General features: G+C 40.9%; 1 protein-coding gene across 1 annotated transcript in view; it reads left to right on the top strand.

Moving 5' to 3' along the window:
* The first annotated feature begins 1,348 nt into the window (after nucleotides 1-1,348).
* Nucleotides 1,349-20,503, top strand: part of RCAN2 (regulator of calcineurin 2) — a 37,014-nt gene continuing 17,859 nt past the window's right edge. The window contains exons 1-2 of the mRNA XM_020801481.3: nucleotides 1,349-1,738; nucleotides 16,141-16,314. Of these exons, the coding sequence (XP_020657140.3) occupies nucleotides 1,667-1,738; nucleotides 16,141-16,314 (246 nt within the window). The 5' untranslated portion in view covers nucleotides 1,349-1,666. The remainder of the gene's footprint in view (nucleotides 1,739-16,140; nucleotides 16,315-20,503) is intronic.

Raw genomic sequence — 20,503 nt, 5'->3', positions numbered from 1 at the left:
AGATGCAGAAGCCAATGGGACCCCCAAAGGTGATGGATCTTTAGATGAAGCACCTACAGAGGCTGATCAGTAACTCCATGGTGCCCAACACCAAGGTTAAAGACAGGCTTGCCTAGAGGGGCCGTGAGTTCATAGAGTGATAGAATCATAGAAGTAAAGAATAATGAAGTTTTTCCTGATATTCATCCGAAATCTGGCTTCCTTTAACTTGAGCCCATTGTTGTGTGTCAAGAACAGATCCTGCCCCTCCTCTGCATTTCAAGCATTTGAAAAATGTTACCATATCACCCCTCTGTCTCCATTTCTCAAACCTAAACATGCCCAGTTCTTTCAGTCTTTTCTCAGAGGACTTGGTTTCCAGACCCCTGATCATCTTTATTGCCTTCCTCTGATCTTGTTCCAATTTGTTTGCATCCTTCTTGATGTGTGGTGTCCAGAACTGGACACAATCCTGAAGGTGAGGCCTAACCAGTGCTATATACTGGTGGCCTAGCATCTCATTGGATTTGGAAACTGTACTTCTGTTAATGCATCCTAAAATAGCATTTGCCTTTGTTTGTAGCCACATGATATTGTTGGCTCATATTTAGCTTGTGGTCTGAGACAATTTCAAGGTCCTTCTTGCTTGTAGTATTGCTGAGCCAGGTATCCTCCACTGTGTGTTTGGTTTCTTTTTCCTTGGTGCAGTACTTTGCACTTATCCCTATTAGATTCCAGCTGCTCCAGCTGCTCCAAATAACTTTGAATTTTGTTTCTGTCTTCCAGGTCTCTGCCAGTGGAAGATTGAAGGGGGCAAAGCAGGGATCCAGGTTCCACCATGCAGCCCATGCCATGTCCTTATATCAGAGGGAGCCTGCTGTTCCTCCAGCCCCTTTCCTTGCTATTCACAAAGCTTTGTTTATGGAGTTAACACCCAATGAGCAGAGTTCCCATAGTTATTTCTGGCAAGACTACTGTACTTTTTGTAGGATATTGTTTAGCAGGTGAAGTTATTCCAAGCACAAATTTCATGCAGCTCTTTAAAAAGCACAGGAATTCCAACAAGGGGAACAAATTGGCTGCAATGCAATGTCCCCAAAGGATGATCAGTAATGTGCTGCTGCAGATGCCATGGCTGGCTGAGGCAGAGAGTGATACATTCATACTTAACCGTAACTGAGGGGGAGGGAGATACTCTTAAGTGTGCATCATGAAAACAAAGAATTCACATATTCCAAACAGAAGCCTTTGGCTGAAACAGCTCCAGTGATTCAGTTGTTGGCCAGCGCTGCTTCAATTGATCTAGTCTTTGTGTTCAAATATAGCAGATAATAACCACATGTTCTTTGTTCTGCTTTGCTGGCTAGATAAAGCACAATGAGGGGGGGCGGGGGTGGTGGTGGAGGGAGATGTAGCCCGGGGGTGATGTCATTGCAAAGCACGATGGAATAGCACCGTTGTGCTTGTTTTATGGGATATGGTGTTAGGCAGAGGCAGGCGAGGAACAACTGGCTTCTCTGAATTGTTAGTGTTGCTCTCTTTCATTCTCAGCATTTGGGAGGCGTGTGTGTGCATGTGCATGCGTGTGTGTGCACGCGTGCATGAGTGCGTGCTTTGTATTATTCTGAGCATCAAGGATCAATAAGCTCTTCATTTATACAAGAAGGTGGCATGCCACCCTATAAGCATGGACTGTGATGTTTCCTCTCTGGTTGCCTGTGTTGCAGATGTTGACGTTTTTACCAACCAAGAAGTAAAGGTATGCATTGGTGATCTGTTTTGTAGTTCTGCTGGGAGATGATGGAGGGTGGCAGGAGTTTTTGAAGTCCTGTAGTAAAGCAAAGGGGTGACTGAAGCATTTTAATAATAACTACTTGGGGGCTTGATGCATTATTTATAGGAAGAGAATATGAACTTGGTGAAGTAATGGCTGTATGATCTTTATTACACCATGTCAAAACAAGTGCAACTTTTAATGTAAAGCTGATAAATTAGTAAATGCTCTTTGCCTCTCCTATTGTCATAAACAAAATCAACTATGATTCCTATGGCTTTTGAATAAACTATCTCTCTGTGTGTATGAGTGTGTGCACATGCACACACACGCATGCTTGTGTGTCCATGGTTTCTTTCAGTATAACTGCTCCAGAACAGTTTTGAATGCATTGATATTGCTTGCTGTATTACTCTGAAAGGAAGACAGAAATGGTTTGGTTTTGTAAGATCAACTACACGGGTGCTTCTTTTTAATTAGGAATGATACTTTCACAAAACTTGGGCAGGTTATATCGGTACAGTGACTTTCCATGGAATGCTATGCTGCACTCCCCATATTTCCCACCACGGCTTGTTTATTTAGCCTTTTAGTTAACTACGAAACACACATACAAAGTATAAAAGTAAATCTTTGTGGAAAACTGCTGAAATATGCAATTGTTAAAGACAGAAAGATATACCTCTATTTAAATAACATTTGCAAATAGCATAATATATTGCACCCATCAGTTTTTTGATGACAGAGGAGGAAAAAAGAAAGGCTTTACTATGACCAAGTCAAAAGTTAGTTGTCTCTTCTTGAAACTGAGCTGTATGAGTGGATATGTAATAAATAAAACATTTAAGTTTTCACCTGTCTTTCACTCTTCAGAAGCATGCACAAACTTTGAATTTTGTGGAAAGCTGTGGTGTTGATCAGTTTATAAAAAGGATAATGTGTAATCAGGTGTATTACACTGGAAACAATTGAAATAGTCCATTATATTACTGTAATGCCTATTGTACATTACTGATTCATAAATCAATGTTTGATGGTTGTTTTGCCCTTTTTTGTTTTAAATGGAAAACATATCCAATATTCCAAGCTTTTAGCTTTATGATCTGAGCAGAAAATGGATATTTCACTTCCAAATTTTGAAGTGCAACTTTCCCCATATTCCAGTCATGAGCTGCTTATGGTTACTGTAAGTGTGACGACAGAAGGGCTTGGCGTGCTGTGGTCCATGGGGTCACGAAGAGTCGAACATGACTAAACAACTAAGCAACAACAACTGTAAGTGAATAAAGGCTGGCTTAAAATCAGAGAGATTTCCAAACTATTGCATTTAGCATCTGAGTGTATGAACCAGGTAATTCCACTTTCATCCACCAGCCACATTATATTTGTATTTGATTGAAATTTGATGAGAAAATGGTCAATAAGAATTTCCTTTCGGCCATTTGTCCTTCTAGAGGTTTTTCCAGATGTTGTGTTTGTTCTTCCTTGAGAGTCAGTTGTTCACTTCAGTTATTAGAAATTTTATTGAAATCCAGATATTTCTCTTAACCTGAACTCTACCATTTTTTGTACAATTTCTTTTTTTTGTTGTTGTTCTTTCCATAACTAAAATGTTCTCATATGCAGAGGTGTATACTACTGGAGAGTTCTAGTTCAAATCTTTTAACAGATTAGTGTTATATCCTTACCCTACTCAGGGGGGAAAAGATCTCTGGCATTGCAGTGAAGGTTCTCCAAAGATGGGGAGACACCACATGCAGGAGGGAGTGGAGGAACGTGGGAAAAGGTGAAAGAACTGGAGACTGGTACTCATGTTTTGATGCAGAAACTATGAATGTGTCAACCACCATGAGGCAAGGTGAACTGAAGCAAAACAAAGTACAGTATGTAGCATTTCAGGAAGACCCATAAATAACACAAGGGAAAAGGCGGCTTTTCAATTTTCTTTTGTTTTTAACTAAGCCATTGGGTGAAAGAAATGCCCAGCTTTGTATAGTGTTATTTGGCTTTAAGAACCAAGGATAAGCTTGTTGATGGATTCAAAATTATGAAGTCCTTCGGTAAGGCAAAAGAATGACAAGCTACAGTATACTGGATGCACTTCAGAACTTCCTATCAGTAGCTGAAGGCCCAATTTCTCTGGTGGTCCACCAGCAGCAGAATCCAGCTGTTAGCAACACTTGTGCCATATACAAACGACTAGTTATTCAGCTTACCGGAGAAGTGAGGAGTAGTTGCTGTAGTAAGCCCAAGAGGTGTGGCTTATCTGTTTCACCTGCAACTGAAACCAAGGAACTGATAGAGGAATACATACACATTGTGGAGCCCAGACAGAAGAATAACAGGGCTTCTCCGGTCAAAACATCTCCCTGACGTTAGCAAGGAGGAGAGATGAGAACCAGCATACTAATTCTCCCTTAGTCGTTGCTAGCTAGAGCAGATTCAAGTGGTGGGTATATAATGGTCAGGCTGACATTCAGTCTGCGTTGTCAGCCAACTGCAGTAGGCCCATGACAAATCCTTGAATAGAATATAGCAGGAAATACCCCGTCATGGTGGAAGGGGTGGCAGTAGTAGCAGGACTGGCTGGATTGGGCCAAACACACCTTTGTATCCCACTAACTTCCCTTTCTTCCCTACATCCTCTGTTAGAAAACCAGAAGTGAGGAAGAATGGGCTGCTGTTTGTTGCTGTGGCTTCCACTGCTGGCAGCACATTTAGTAGTGACTGAGTAGTAATTCCTGATGGGTTCAGTAGCCATTGCTATGGAGCTCTTAACATTGGTATAGGTCCCCATTTTGGGATCAGTGCGAAAATGTAACAATGGGGACACGCTTGCTTCATCCGTGGGTGCTTCTGAAACTATGCACATGTGCCTCCTTACTTTCACTTTTACAGGCAGAAGGAGAGCAATCTATAGCTAGGTCTGATGGAGGAAGAGCAAATCAAGGGAGAGGGGAGTACAGATGGGAAACATCACATTTTTAAAAAGTGTTTGTTAATAATTAAAAACTGTTTTTGTCCTCCATCCATTGGAGTCCAAAGCAGCCCAGAAAAAGAATAATCTACAGTATGGTTATATTACAAATATTGCATAGTATAACAGCCAATATAACAATATGTTGATGAGCAAATAGAAAGTAATTCAATAGCCAAATCAAATTCTTGTGAAAACAGTGTCATAATAAAACATGCCTGTCAAAATGCTTGATAAATTATGGAGCAATTCAGTCCAGTACTAATTATTTTCTATAAATAAAATTAGCATAACCATTTCAAATTCATTTGGAAATTCCTGTAGTAAACACATCGCAGCAAACAAAAGGGACATTCTGTCAATAGTCTGGAATGCTGGTTGCTGGGGAATACAAATAAGAGAGTGTTGTTGCTGCTCTTTCCTGTTTCTGGACTTCCATGGGCATCTCATTGGTCACTGACTCTGGGATCTAGGAGGCCTATCTTCTGGTCCAGCAGCACAAACTCTCTTCCACTGGGCATCACCACTAGGACTGCCAGCCCCTCCCCTTCCCGATTTTAGAGGTGCCACACAGAGCTTTTCAGACCATGAGCTGGTCCAGATGCCGAGCTTTCATTTTTGAAAAAAATTTAGTCTCGAGCCCTTATGGGACTGGATCTTGTGAAAAACAAGCACAACTATCTCAAATGCATCTGGAAACCCACTGATGCAAACCTATCACAACAAACAAAAGGGTAATTCAATTGACTGAAATGGAACACTTGTTCCTGGGGAGCGATGTGCGGCGTGACCAGCCAATAAGTGAAAGCATCCATAGTTCAAAGGTTTGGAACTATTGGTGTACAGTAGTTTATTTGTTAGAAATGCACTAAAGCTCTGCTATGAATCTTGTTCCCAATGTAGTATAGAAGTGAAACATAACCACAATCAATGTGAGTGAGAGGTTAGGAAGCAGGTGATATGCTAGATTGGTACCTTCATGTGTGGAGTATGTGTGAAAAATCTAATACAGCAAATGTAATTAAGCAAGGATATTTTCAAGTGTGAGGGTTCACTCTTCACACACATCCCTCAGAAACCCCCATCAATAAGACTCAACTCATTTTCTTACTTGAAATGTTCAACATTTACTAAAGGATCATTAAACATAACTCCAGTAGTTATATTTTTCCCCAACTTCTCCTCACTCTCCAATGGGGAGAGAAAGGGGTTCAACAACCCTTTATCAGTTCTGTCATTCACTCCAGCCTCCCCCAAGTCTGGCTTTATTTCTGTCACTGGCTCCTCATGCAATGACAGCTGCAACAATGGCTATGGACTGGTTTCCCACCATCCCTAGGGTCTGGCCATTCCATTTGGGGGGCCCACACCTCCCACTCCCCTGGTAAGGAGGGGTGTCACTCTTGGGGGAGGATTCCATGCCACTGGAGCCCCAGTTGCTGATTGTCCTCTTCAAGTGGCTTCTTACACCTTTTTATTTCTTTCCCTCCTTTCTTGCTTGCCCCAGTGTGGTGGCTTTCTAGGGGGTCAATGGTTCCCTTCTCTTTTCAGCTTCCTCTCTAGGGACCATGGACTTCTCCCACTTATGAGTCCATGAGTTCTGCATCCATATCTATTCCCAACCTTCTGGTAAGACACATTCTTCCACCCTCTCTTCCACCATCTCAGCCTCTTGTGGTGCTTCTGTTCCCTTCTTGCCACTTTCTGCCCTTTTAATCTCCCCCCTCTTCATATTCCATCCTGCCTTTTTTCTTCCCTCTGTTTCCTTTTCACCAAGAGGGGGCTTTTCTCATTTTCCAAGGGAGAGGGGAACAGCCCTTGGACAGGATGGTTCACGCTCCCATCCCCCTTCTCACATCAAGTTATAAGAAAACATTCAAGCTGCTTCTTTGAAGGAAATGACTTTTGTCCCCACCCCCATGTTTTTTGTAGCATACTCTCATTTTACCCTACATTTTTTTTCTTGCAAATCAGGTGACAGAGGGCCATTCATAGGGGACTCCTGTGATATTCCCAAGGATCTTTAAGGATTTTTCTTTTTCTTTTTTTCTTTGCCATCAGTCGGCAACAAAAAATGTTAGCCATCGCTTGAGACTACTACCAGAAGCCCAAAGCATGTGGCAAATTGTCATTTTTTATTACTATGCACCAGCAAAGTATATATCTGCTCTACATGGCCCTCTCTCCCCATTTTATTTTGAAAACAGCCCTGTAGGATACATTTCTATACACATGCTGGTTGACCCAAATATATCAAGTAAGCTTTGTGACTAAGAAGGGATTTGAACTCACGTCTCCATTCCAAATCCTGTACTAGGGGAGAACTTTTAAATCCTGTTTTTAAATATTCACTTTTTAGTTTTCAAAATTTTCTGTTCGTATCATTAAACATGTTAATGATTTTGGATCATGATTCATGTATTTTTAATTTGTTGCTCACCATTTTGCATCATTTTAGTCATTTTAGTTTATCTTTCAAAATTTAAAGGTAATGAATGAATAAGGATATTAATATAACCTGAGTTTGTTTAGCAATGAATTAATATTACTTCTATATTAATGTAAATAAGCAAGTGTTGACCCTAACATTCCCATGTTCTGGTTCTGTGTTTGCTTTTCATGCTCATGTTGAAACACAGCTCCTTGGGTGTTCTATCTGTAGTTAGCATTTTTATTTTTAAAATGCACATTTACTTTCTTTGATATATATTTATTTTTGTGTGTTTAGTGAATTATTCTGAGCATTTGAATATAAGCCAACTTCTTGTCCATCTTCTCATCCAGTTATTTCTCGTGTGGATACTTACCAATCTCCATCTCTTTGGCTTGGAAACCACAACCTCTGCATATCTGCGGGCCATTTTATCTCCCACAGACCAGCAGTAGTGCAAAACACACAGAAATACAGAAAAAACAGATTCAAGCAGAAGCAGTCCCAAATCATCTTTCTGTTTTGAAAAAAAAAAGTATTTTGGTGTGTGTTGAAAAACTCTCTGCAAGGCATTTAAATGGTACGTTGCTGCTTGCGGAGGCTTCCATGAGTGGTTACGATTGTTCCTCTCCCCTGCAGAACATTTTTTTTATTTTTGCCCACATGCAGGGAGATTTGACAGGACTGGCTGGGTGGGTTGGCGAAACCAAAACATACCGTGTTGGTGGTGCTCATATGTGACTTTACTCCCTCTTGCCTCATGGGCTTCTAGGAATGTTGGCTTCAGGGACTGTGCCCACCTGGCAGGATGGCAGTGGCCTTTCGCTCCAGGTAGCCAGAGAACCAAAAGAGGCTATGTGCCCTTGCAGCCTCTCCACACACTGACATTTTATCCCAGGAGATGTGTTGGGATGGTTAATCCATTTGAAACTGTGGATCTTGGTCCTCTGCTAAGCCCAGATATAGCAACTGTAACCAAGAGTTTTGACCAATTTCTCATTCCAAAATAAGTTATGTGATTTTGCTTTTGTCCTTGACTGCAGACTCAACAGCATCTCAGTACGGGGAAAGCAAGAATAAGATAAATTAGCATATTTATTCCTGGTCATTAGGCCAACAGAATTCCCCCTAGGCGCAATTAAATACTTCAGAAACCTCCAATTTATGCATGCAGGACATTGTGCTTTTGTACCCACAATTCAAAAAGGCATGAAATGCCTGTTTTTGCTATACAATATCATGCCCATGTTGCCAGCAAGAAAAAGAATGCCAAACTTTTTATAGCAAAGGGCAGTTGACAACACCAATTACAGTAGTTAAGATAGTCTAAAGCAGTGGTTCTTAACCTTTGTTACTCAGATTCTTTTGAACTGCAACTCCCAGAAACCGCAGTCAGGACAGCTGGTGGTGAAGGCTTCTGGGAGTTGCAGTCCAAAACTCCTGAGTAACCCAAGGTTAAGAACCAGTGGTCTAAAGGATACCTGCTCACACCCATTCACAAATTGACATCAGGCAAGAGAAAATATCTGTTGCTGTACTCTAATACAGCAATATTAATAATAATAGAGATGAAGGAAATGAGTCATTAAAATGTCATCAGACAAGGAAATGAAAAGGCACTAGAGCAGTGCCAGTGCAAGTTGTAGGTAGGAAGAAAAGTGCTACTGCCACACAATAATAATAAACCTTTATTGGCAGATAAAATATGAAATAAACATGGTCAAGCTCGTTTGTTAGGTTCAAGGCTTCGCCTCCTAACAACTAACTCAAGGAAAACAGCCACTTGTTCCAGAGTAGACCTTTGGTCTAGATGGGCGGGATAGCAATCAAATCAAATCAAATCAAATCAAATCAAATCAAATCAAATCAAATCAAATCAAATCAATAAACAAACAAACAAACAAACAAATAAATAAATAAATAAATAAATAAGCAAGTAAATAAATAAATAGTGTCAACCACCTCCACTGATAACTTTAAATGGACCTTGTCCAGATCAGATTTCCCCTCCAGCTCTAATAATATTGAGGTGACATACTTTTTGCGACAGTCCTGATGAAGCAGACAGTGCAAGAGCAGGTGAGGGTTTCCAAAGTGCCCTTCTCATATGCTACTGCCACATACTGCTTCGGGCCGGACAACAGGTATTGGAGGAAAGGAAGGAAAAGAAGGGTGCTGTCACTGCCTTTTTCACTACCACTGCTGCCACCCATCTGCCCATCCTAACCAATCCTTGCCAGTTAGGTGCATAATGCCTTGGCCCCGAGGATTCTCAAGGTTAAGACACTATGGGGTGATGAACGAAGGAAACATCATTGCCTTTACTTTAAAAAAAGAAAAATCTCTCTTTAGGGATGTGGGAAGCAATTCCCTTGTGTTTGCCCTCCACAAGGCCTTCCTCTTCCCTCACTGCATAAGTTGAGGGAAACATTTTAAAAATACTGGCATTCAAGAGAAACGTAGATAATCACCTAGCAGATATGCTTTGATAGTATTCCTGCATTGAGTAGGGGGTTGGACTTGATGACCCTGGAGGCCTCTTGCAACTTCACTTTTCTATGAGTCTAAGAGGGGGATTTTTCACTACATAAGACTTTAAAGAGAGAAGAGTATGGAAGGAGGGTTGCAATGACCAGGATTAGGTATGTGTGGCTCTCTGATCTTTGGAGGTTGTCCATCCATGCTTTAAGGCTTTGAATATAAAGGGAAGCAAGGCAGACCTGCAGGGAGTAATCTTGGGTCAGCACTGTGAGAGGGCTAGATTAAACTGCTGCCATCATTGGAAGAAAGTAGTCAATGGAAGCTCAGGTCCCTGCTGAACAGGACAGTGTGCTCGTTGGACAATCTAGGAGTAACTAAACTAAATCCCAGACAGATCCTGGAAGATATAAGCCTCTCATACACTGAGAAAATTCACACACAAAACTCTTTGATGTGAGCAATGCCCTCTGAGAGACATGCAAGAGTAGTGGCTCTTTGAGATGAGGTATCATACAATACATATGCAGATGATATCACTCTGATGGCAGAAAGTGAGGAGGAATTAAAGAACCTTGTAATGAGGGTGAAAGAGGAGAGTGCAAAAAATGGTCTGAAGCTCAACATCAAAAAAACTAAGATCATGGCCGCTGGTCCCATCACCTCCTGGCAAATAGAAGGGGAAGATATGGAGGCAGTGACAGATTTTCCTTTCTTGGGCTCCGTGATCACTGCAGATGGAGACAGCAGCCACGAAATTAAAAGACACCTGCTTCTTGGGAGGAAAGCGATGACAAACCTTGACAGCATCCTAAAAAGCAGAGACATCACTTTGCCAACAAAAGTCCACATAGTCAAAGCTATGGTTTTCCCTGTAGTGATGTACGGAAGTGAGAGCTGGACCATAAAGAAAGCTGACCACCGAAGAATTGATGCTTTTGAGCTGTGGTGCTGGAGGAGACTCTTGAGAGTCCCCTGGACTGCAAGGAGAACAAACCTATCCGTTCTGAAGGAAATCAACCCTGATTGCTCACTGGAAGGACAGATCCTGAAGCTGAGGCTCCAATACTTTGGCCATCTCATGAGAAGACTCCTTGGAAAACACCTTGATGTTAGGAAAGTGTGAAGGCAAGAGGAGAAAGGGACAACAGAGGATGAGATGGTTGGACAATGTCATCGTAGCCACCAGAATGAATTTGACACAACTCCGGGAGGCGGTGGAAGATAGGAGACCCTGGCGTGCTCTGGTCACGAAGAGTCGGACACGACGGAACGACGATCATACAATAAGAGACACAATTCCGGATATTCATACCAAATCACTTTGCAGAAACTGTTCCCAGGTTTTGAAGGACAAGTTGAAGGAGTATTGAAGCAGAGAAACATGCAGGTAGCAAGCAATGTCTCAAGAGCTCTCCTATCCAGTCTGTCTTTAGATTAGTATTTTCAGTGCTCCTGTATCCTTCATGCTCTGAGGTAATTTCCTTCTTCCTCAGGCATTAAATGTTCTTCAGTGAATGTTATGCATAGCAATATGTCTGGTAGTGGATTTTATGTCATTCAGTTTTGTGTAATGGTTTCAGTAATATTATGTGGTGTCACAGTAAGTTAGATGTTATTGTGACTGCTATCAGTTAGGACAGCAATAAGACAAAGGACAGACACTGGTCAAAATCCTATTACTCAATTACATAATGGCATAACTTCTAGCAGCAAATTGCTGTAAGTTTAGAAATCTCAATAGACATTACCTGACATGCTGAGTCACTGAGATTTGCCTCCAAAATTTATGCTGTTTCCATAATTGTGCAACAGGCTTTCACCCATTATTTCCCAGCTTAATGTTACAATATCGTTATAAGGGATAAAGTGGGTCAGGAGACAATGTACCGTAGTTTTATTTGTCAGCAGCAATATAGGCAAAACAAAATACAGAACAAACATTTGAAATGTTCATCCATGGAATATTTCACATCTGCAGACTGCAAAATGATATTGGTGTTTGAACATCAACAATTTGCATACATTCTATGCCTTTGTTTACAGTTAAAAGCCTAACACACAGCAGTTCTCTCCACAAGAACGGGTGAGGGAGGCTAGTTTTAACCATGTTGCCAACACTTTTGGTTAATGTCACAATTTCATCAAAGAATATATGCTGCAAGACTGATATCTTGAGAGAAGCAGTTCTATGTGATTGACTGAAGGACAGTGGTGTGAAGGTTTTATGCTCTTCCTCAAACTAACAATAAAAAAAAAAGGGACGTGGTGGCGCTGTGGGCTAAACCGCAGAAGCCTGTGCTGCAGGGTCAGAAGACCAAGCAATCGTAAGATCGAATCCACGCGACGGAGTGAGCGCCCGTTGCTTGTCCCAGCTCCTGCCAACCTAGCGGTTCGAAAGCATGCAAATGTGAGTAGATAAATAGGTACCATCTCGGTGGGAAGGTAAACAGCGTTCCGTGTCTAAATCACACTGGCCATGTGACCACGGAAAGATTGCCTTCGGACAAACGCTGGCTCTATGGCTTGAAGAGCGGGATGAGCGCCGCCCCCTAGAGTCGGACACGACTGGACAAAAATTGTCAAGGGGAACCTTTTACAAACTAACAATATTCTTCCAGTTGGGTTTCACTGTCATCCCAGTAAGTTCCACCTAGCTTTCCCCCAATCAGGATGTTTTCAACGTCTTCTGGTGCTTCATCTCATAGGTCAGATAGCTGAGAGAAGACACAGCAAAAGAAATTTCATTTCTGACATAATTTATTTACAAAATACAAAAACATTTATACCAGTGCAAAAAATCTGAGTTGAGTCCCTCTCTCAAAATGGGCTGTCCCCTGATCTGGCTGTGCAAGTCATAGCTTCATCCATTTTATTTTATTTTATTTTATGAGATAGATGCTCTTCAAAAATATGTCACCACCTTCTACAATTATCAAATTGGATTCCTAAAAGTGATGGGTTTTTTTGGTGGGAGATGTGCAGAAACCCTTCAAACATTTCTAATCTACCATGTCAGGGAAACAGCTAGCATAAAACCTGTTCTCATGTCAAGGCAGCTTTTCTTAGGGACAGCAAGAGCCACAAAATGGGGCACTGGTAGTCAGTTGGATCTCTTTTGTTTCATAGTGGGTAACAATCACTGTTTAAGTCATCTTCACAATATAAATATGAGAGGTCCAAACCAGTGAGCTAACTGTACTTTTGCCAGCTTTGCTTTTACTATTAAGTCCCCGCTGGTTTGAAGACTTTCATATTTAAATATAAAGAGCACTATAATGTTTCTGCAATCATCTAGAAAGCCAGTTGTTGCAGCTTTGGTTTTGGCATCTAATGTTGGTAGCTTCAGTGACACTATCCATCCATCGTGTCCTCTGTCATCCCCTTCTCCTCCTGCCTTCACACTTTCCCAACATCAGGGTCTTTTCCAGGGAGTCTTCTCTTCTCATGAGATGGCCAAAGTACTGAAGTCTCAGCTTCAGGATCTGTCCTTCCAGTGAGCACTCAGGGTAGATTTCCTTTAGAATGGATAGGTTTGTTCTCCTTGCAGTCCAGGGAACACTTGTGAGGGAAAGAGGAGAAGGGGATGACAGAGGATGAGATGGTTGGACAATGTCACCGAAGCTACCAACATGAATTTGACCCAACTCCAGGAGGCAGTGGAAGACAGGAGGGCCTGGCGTGCTCTGGTCCATGTGGTCATGAAGAGTCGGACACGACTAAATGACTAAACAACAAACAACTAAAAATTCAGGATTCAGAATGATAGTTCTCATACCAAAATTTCATATTATTAAACAGTGTAAGCAGTCAAATATCTCATGACCTCTGGAGACACAAGAGATGTGAAAGGCTGCAAGAGAAAATACGGAAAATTCAATTGATCTGATCTAATGTAATCAATACCCTAGACTCATGCTCTGTTTGTACAGCAGCCCTGCTCTGGAAAATGGAAAAACTTCTCATATAAAGCTTGTTACAACAGTTTTTAAAACCTCACATTCTTTCCAACCTGTATATAAAAATATTTTTTAAAAGCTGAAACAAAATTTTCACTCATTCAATCCTTCATGTGCAAAGGTGAGTTCATTTAAATGTAGAAGCTTCCCAGGCTCTGAAAATCCTCTTATCTCTAATCACTAATCAGAGATAATGGCAGAAGAAAGTTAGAAGCTCACCATATCTGGTCTAGACATTAAAGCACATGAGAAATGGTGATGGGAATTATGGGGAAATCAGATATGCGAAAGCTGAAATAGCCCAACTAGAGATACCCAACACCAAGCCCCTCTATTTTTGTTTTTCATGGACCCACATTCTTTTGGAGTTTTTATTTACAACCTCTTATTGTCTGTAGCTTGAGTGATTAGAAGAGAGTTTTTTGGGCTATCTATGGTGATTATTTACGGTATCTCTTCAACACAAATCAATTATTCTATCCAGCTTTTGAAATTCAGAGAGCTCTGCCGCTCTGCTGAGTGTTCTGTTTCTTTCTTTCATTGGTTGGTGGCCGTTGTTTGTTGCTGTATGGAACATGTATGCAGTAAAGAAAGCAGTATACACAAGTCTGTAATTTGAAGCACCTGTAAGTAAAGAAAAATCTTTCTCCTACAAATCTCTCAGAGTGAGTTATTGAAACTTTTGAGTGCCCGCTATTGAGAAAGGGGTGGACTCTGGAGAACTTTGTAGCTATTCTCCTCTATTCTTCTACTGTGTAGCAAAAAGAGAATTTTCACCAGAAATTCAAAACTCTGCAACACTATGTGCAAAGGGAATGACAGAGGAGGCCTAAAACCATCCTGATCAGAATTCTTGGATAAAAGTCTCAGACTACTGAGAGGTCAGATAAACACAGTATCACTGTGAGAAAACAATACAGGCAAACTGAGCTTAGGGGAACAACCCAGGCTCAATATGTCTCCATTTGCTCCCGTTCTATCCTCCTGACTTCACATAAGCCAGTGACATGACATACTGCTAATTTCCCATTCAAAGTAATGCAACAGATTGCTGTTTTGACAGACTGTAATGGGTAATGACAACAGACTGCCTTTTAAACATATAGGCTGAAATTCTGTTGCTTGGCATAATAAGTTGCAACTACAACTTGAATCAGTGGGGATTTGGTAAGATAGCTCCTCCATAAGTTCCACTGATTCAATGGGCCTACTCTAATAGCTACCAAGCAGCAGGATTACAGCCACCATGAGTAACTGAAACACACTACTGTACTTTTATAAAATAACTTTTAAAGTAGCACTTCAAATCCACTCCAGGAACCCTGGCACAAATCCCTGTGCTTCCTCACACCTCTCTTAGATGGCAGCAGTTCTGCAGGATTTCAGGCAGGCACTTTTCCTAGATATAGCTGGGAACCCCTAGCATTACTTCGTGGCTTCCCATTTAAGTGCTAGTCAACCCCAATCTTTAGAAGGCAGTTGAGAGCAGTGTTTTGAGCATGGTATGATGGTACACGCTTGGTGAATGCTCAAGTTTCCAGTCTACAACAGGGAATCGTGCAACCACAAAAAGAGAGGGATAGAAATCCAAATGCCATGTTCAAAGCTCAGCAGATATTGAAGTCTAGGCACACCAATTTGGCAAAGGGAACAGCGAGGATACTGATGCAGGAAGGGGAAGGAAGGTACAGTATTAGCCAGGTCAGTCTCAAGCAGGGTCTAGCAAGTAAGGAGCTGTACCAGAGAGCAACGTGGCGCCATGTGCATAAGCCTGTTCGATTGTTTCAGAGAGACCAGGTGATGACTGCAGGAGATAATGAAGGAGGCAGAGGCAGTTCAGAGTTTCCCAAGTACATTGCTAGAAATGGTTTTGTAAATAGATCTAAACTGTTTGGTTTTCATTGAGAGTGGAAAGGCAATTGAACCAATCTGTATTCTAAATCAAAATGCTTTCATTTACTTTAGTGACTCTTGTGCAGAATAACTTTGCAGTGGTTTGTTTTGATCATTGTGTGAGATGTTCAAATAATCACATATACTGTAGATGACTTTTACTTTATTCGGTATGTGAGCTTCATTTAAAAGATGCCAATAGACAGCATAGATCAAATCACATTTCCCCCCCATCTATAATAAAGCTTGCAAATATATACCAGGCACATGTGCAATATACAGTGGGGTCTTGACTTGAGAACTTAATCCGTATTGGAAGGCGGTTCTCAAGTCAAAAAGTCTGTAAGTCAAGTCTCCATTGACCTACAGTGCATTGAAAACCGATTAATCCCGTAACAGGCCGTTTTTGTTCCATTTTGGTTTTTTTCTGGTCTGTAAGTCAAATCTCAGTCTGCAAGTCAAACCTAAACTTTGCGGCCAGAGAAGTCTGTAACTCAAAAAGTCTGTAAGTCAAGCCGTCTGTAAGTCAAGGGTCCACTGTAGTTCTGCAGATGGGTACTTGCAAACAATTGTCTTTGTAAGGAATTTGCAGGACAAAACAACCACAAAATGGATTTTTCAGTTGACCAGTATTTTATTATCTTTCCAGGAGAAATTCGAGGACTTGTTTCGTGCATATGATGACCGTGTGACATTTCAACTGTTTAAAAGTTTTCAGCGCATACGAATAAACTTTAGCAATCCCAAATCAGCTGCTCATGCCAGAATAGAACTTCATGAAACACAGTTCCAAGGGAAAAAGCTTAAACTATACTTTGCACAGGTAAGAATGGTTCCAGAATGAACATCTTTCTTCACCTCCATATAAACAGGAAGATCTGCATTCTTCTCTAGAGAAGAATGTTTCAGATCTGTTTCAGGTGATAACAGGCCATATTAAGAGTGCCTTCCTAACTGTCCCAGATGTCTAAAGTTTAGATCAGCTGATGCTGGGTCAGCTGAAGCATTGCTAACGCCAATCTCCTCCCCAACTAAGGACATCAGAAATTACTCAGGATCTGGCCCTGGCCTTTTCATTAGCATATGTGGTTGTGTCTTCAGACTGAAAGAGGTTTGGATGGCAGGTAGCCCTTCCGTCAGCTCGTTCTTTCTCCAACTATTTTTGACTCTTCTGCAAAGCTGTTCTCCTGGCAGATTGCTCTTTTAGCAGACTGCTCAAATCAGCCATAAGAAAGGGGTTGGGACTGGCAGAAGATGCTTGTGTCTAGCCCTAACTCTCTGTAGCCAGCATTCCTTCAAGACTGCACTGCTCACTGGATAAAGACTGACAAAATAATGCTGAGAGCTTCAGGGCCTCTGCAGAATATCTGTCTGGCTGGCTGGCTGCCTTCCTTCATTTATTTATACCCTGCCTTTCTCCTTGAAAAGGACCCAAGGTGGCTTATAACAATGAAAGACAATATTTAAAGTTGAAAACAATGAGTATACAACAGTGGCTATCATTAAAAGACAATATTAAAAATTATGAACAATGAATAAAGAGGCATCTTACATCAATTAACAGTCAATATTAAGGCAAAGATCAATAAGTATGCAAAAATTTTAAAACGTCACTCTGAGAAATGGAAAACACAAGTGGTAGTAAAAATCCAGTCAATGCAGTAATGCATAACAATCTACAGTATTGAAAAAAATCACACACAGGTAGCTGGTTACTGAAAGAAGGCTTCCTGAAGAGAAAAGTCTTTGCCTACTTGGGGAAGGACAGCAAAGATGAGGCCGGCCTGGCTTCTTGTGGGAGGAAGTTCCAAAGTCTGAGAGCAGCAACAGAGAAGGCCCTCTCCTGTATCCCCATCAGACACACCAGTCCAATATCAGAAGTCCACTAGATGCAAAGCAGATACCAAAATGCCAGAGTCAAAACACAAACAATAGTCAGAAGTCAGAGTCCAAAGCCAAGGGTCCAGAAAACAAGGTCCAAGATGAGCAGGAGCATGGATCCAAGCCGGGGAATTGACTTGTTGCTTCCACAAGCTTGCAAGCCTCTGGGTGCAGATTTTATAGCAGCAGCAGTCATCTAAACACCTCATCCTGCTAAAACTCAGGGCTGGTCGACCTGATGTTCCTATGGGAAGCATTCATGTGGGCTTCAGATCTTCATGTCATGAGTCCTTGCCGAAGCTTCTAACTTACTCTGGCTACTGGGGGAGGAGAATCTGGTGGTGATTCAGCTGTCTACGATTCCGATTGCCCAGCATTCTCCTCAGCTGTAATTAACCCATCAGATTCTAGATCTTCTTTGGCTGAACTCATGACAGAAATTCAACTCTTGAACTGTGAACTTTTTGAACTATGCTTTCAGTAAGTTCACAAAAAACATCTGTGGCGTCCACCCTTGTGCCCCTTTGCTTGCCCTTCAAGTCTCTGAGCACACAAAGGCAAACACTCTCTTCTTTTACACTTCCTGCCACCAGGTGATCTCTAAATCACCATTACTTCAGAAAGATTCAGGTCCACACTTCAAGTTCTTTTAAATAAAACTTTGGTTTATTGATTACAGAGATTCATAAATATCTTCAGTAGCTAATCACATCTAAATTTCCCAAACTACACACTCTATTACTCTCTCTCTTTCTCTCTACACACTGACTGACTCTTACATTTCTCTAACTGACCCTGATTGACTGAGTCAGGCTCCGCCTCTTATAGCATCTCTCTCGGCTCCGCCTCTAAGCAACATTAATATGCATGAACCATTCCATTACATAATATACATGAACCATAGATCTAATAAATGGAGAATGCTACACCATCTGCTGCTAATTGAGGAAGTACAGCAAACTCAGGGATTAAGAAAACCCTCGTACAGGTATCCTCCTGAGCAAGGAGATTCCACACCTGTCTAAAAGCATTCCATACTTCACAATAGGTGATAAAGACCATTTATCTAGGGGAAGACAAAGAAGCATCTAATGTGCATGAACTAGCAACCTGCCCCCCAAAAACATAAAAGGAGGGGTCCAGGCAGGTAGATTCTGTCTGCTGAGACCAAAAGGCTTTTGGAACCAACTACTTTCTTTCAAACTTGGATGATGCAAATCAAAAATTCTTCTCTCTTTGGTGAGTATGTATGTAGTGTGAATGTGTTGAATGTATGAAACCCCTTTTATTAGAAATGTAATTAATAGGTAATAAAGTATATATATTTGCATCATCCAAACAATATATAGTATTGTCGTTCTTCGGATATAAAATATCTAGTAGTCACTGTCGCAAACACGGGTTCGAAAACTGAATAAGATGAGATGTCATAATTAAGCAGTAACAAAATAGAGAAAGATATTAACTTGAACATAAAGTAATACATTTCAAATATGATTCTAAAATAGCAAAACAATTGATACATGAGAACTATTATAATTACAGTATTTACCATACATGACTCTAGTCATCAAACAGCAAAATAGTGAAACCAGGGTTAACATCATAATAACTTGACAACCCAATATACTGATATGAAGTAATAATGGATAAAACACTCTATGTATGCTCAGGAACATTGTCATACAGAATACCAAGAAAATTAAACATCAGAGCTTTATCAATTCTAGCCATTTTCTCCCCTTGCATCTGCACTGAACATTCGAGATAAACAGTGGGGAATTAAAGCCTCCTTTCCAAGTAGATGTTTAACATCAAAATTATATTTTTGCAATCTGAAATACCACTGCATTAATCTTGGGCTTCGATGTCTCTGCTTCTCTAAGAATGTCAAAGCATTTTTGTCTGCTTGAATAACAACTTTCTGTGTACATCCATATATTCTGAAAACATGAAGAGCCCACAAAATTGAATATGCATTTCCCTCCTGGGAGTTATACTTCCTCTCTTTTTCCTTCAACTTTCTGGCCACATAAGCTAAGGGGTGTAAAAAGTTAGTGTCATCTGGTTGAAGCAAAATCGCGCTCAAACCACGTTCTGAAAAAGCAGTTTGAATGATCATGGGTTTAGCAAAGTTAGCTGATTGCAAGATTGGTTCTGTTATAAGTAACATTTTTAAACACTCAAAAGACTGGTTGCATTCTCATGTCCACTGCATTGCAACAGATCTTGCTTTCCTTATCAATTTCTTTAGAGGTGACACCAAATCTCTGTAACCATTAATGCATTCTTGGAAATGGTCAACTAATCTTAAAAATACCAACATCGGTTCTCTTTCTGTAGGAACAGGCCAATCATTAATAGTTTTCACTTTAAAATGTTTTACATGTAACATTGGATCAGGGCTGTAAATTACAAGGTTGTCTACATAGCCAATCATGTAATATAAATCACCAAACAATTCATCAACCAATTTCTGAAAAGTAACAGGTATTTTTCATTCCAGGTGCTAGTTTTCTGAGTTGGTAAATTCCCTGAGGGCAAGTAAATGATGTATAAGGGTGATGTTCCTCTTTAATTAAAATCTGATAAAGCCCTCCTTTTATTCCAATTACAGCGTTTGCAACAATTTCTACCAACGTCTCAACATTGATTGTAGGGATTGACTCAGTCTTCGTGAACTTATTTAACTGGCTAAAATCTAATTCCACTTTGAGGCCATCCTGTTTGCCTTGACACATTGAAATGGTACTGAACACAGCTGTTCTACATGGTTCAATCACTCCTTGTGAAATAAGACTTTCAACAGTTCCAGACACTAAATTGCCCTTAGTCCCTTCTAGGTCCATAGGAACAGAAACAGCAGTCAAACCATCATTGACTGTAATAAAATGTTTCACCACATTAGTTTCTCCCGGTGAATTCAAGAAGACGTTTTGGTGATTAGCTAACACAGACTCCAATATCTGTCCTGGGCTAAATTGATCAATGCCTTCCACACCTTGGTCCAGAAATGCCACACCCCTGGACACATGTATCACTGAATTAGCTGTGCTATCAGGTTTGGTCACAAGAGGGAGCTGTTGCATCAAAGTTCCCTCGGGAGTACTCTGCATAGCCTCAGAAATAGT

This window comes from Pogona vitticeps, chromosome 1 (genome assembly GCF_051106095.1).
Source record: "Pogona vitticeps strain Pit_001003342236 chromosome 1, PviZW2.1, whole genome shotgun sequence".
Taxonomy (NCBI): Eukaryota; Metazoa; Chordata; class Lepidosauria; order Squamata; family Agamidae; genus Pogona; species Pogona vitticeps.
This window is presented reverse-complemented; position numbering and strand designations above follow the sequence as displayed.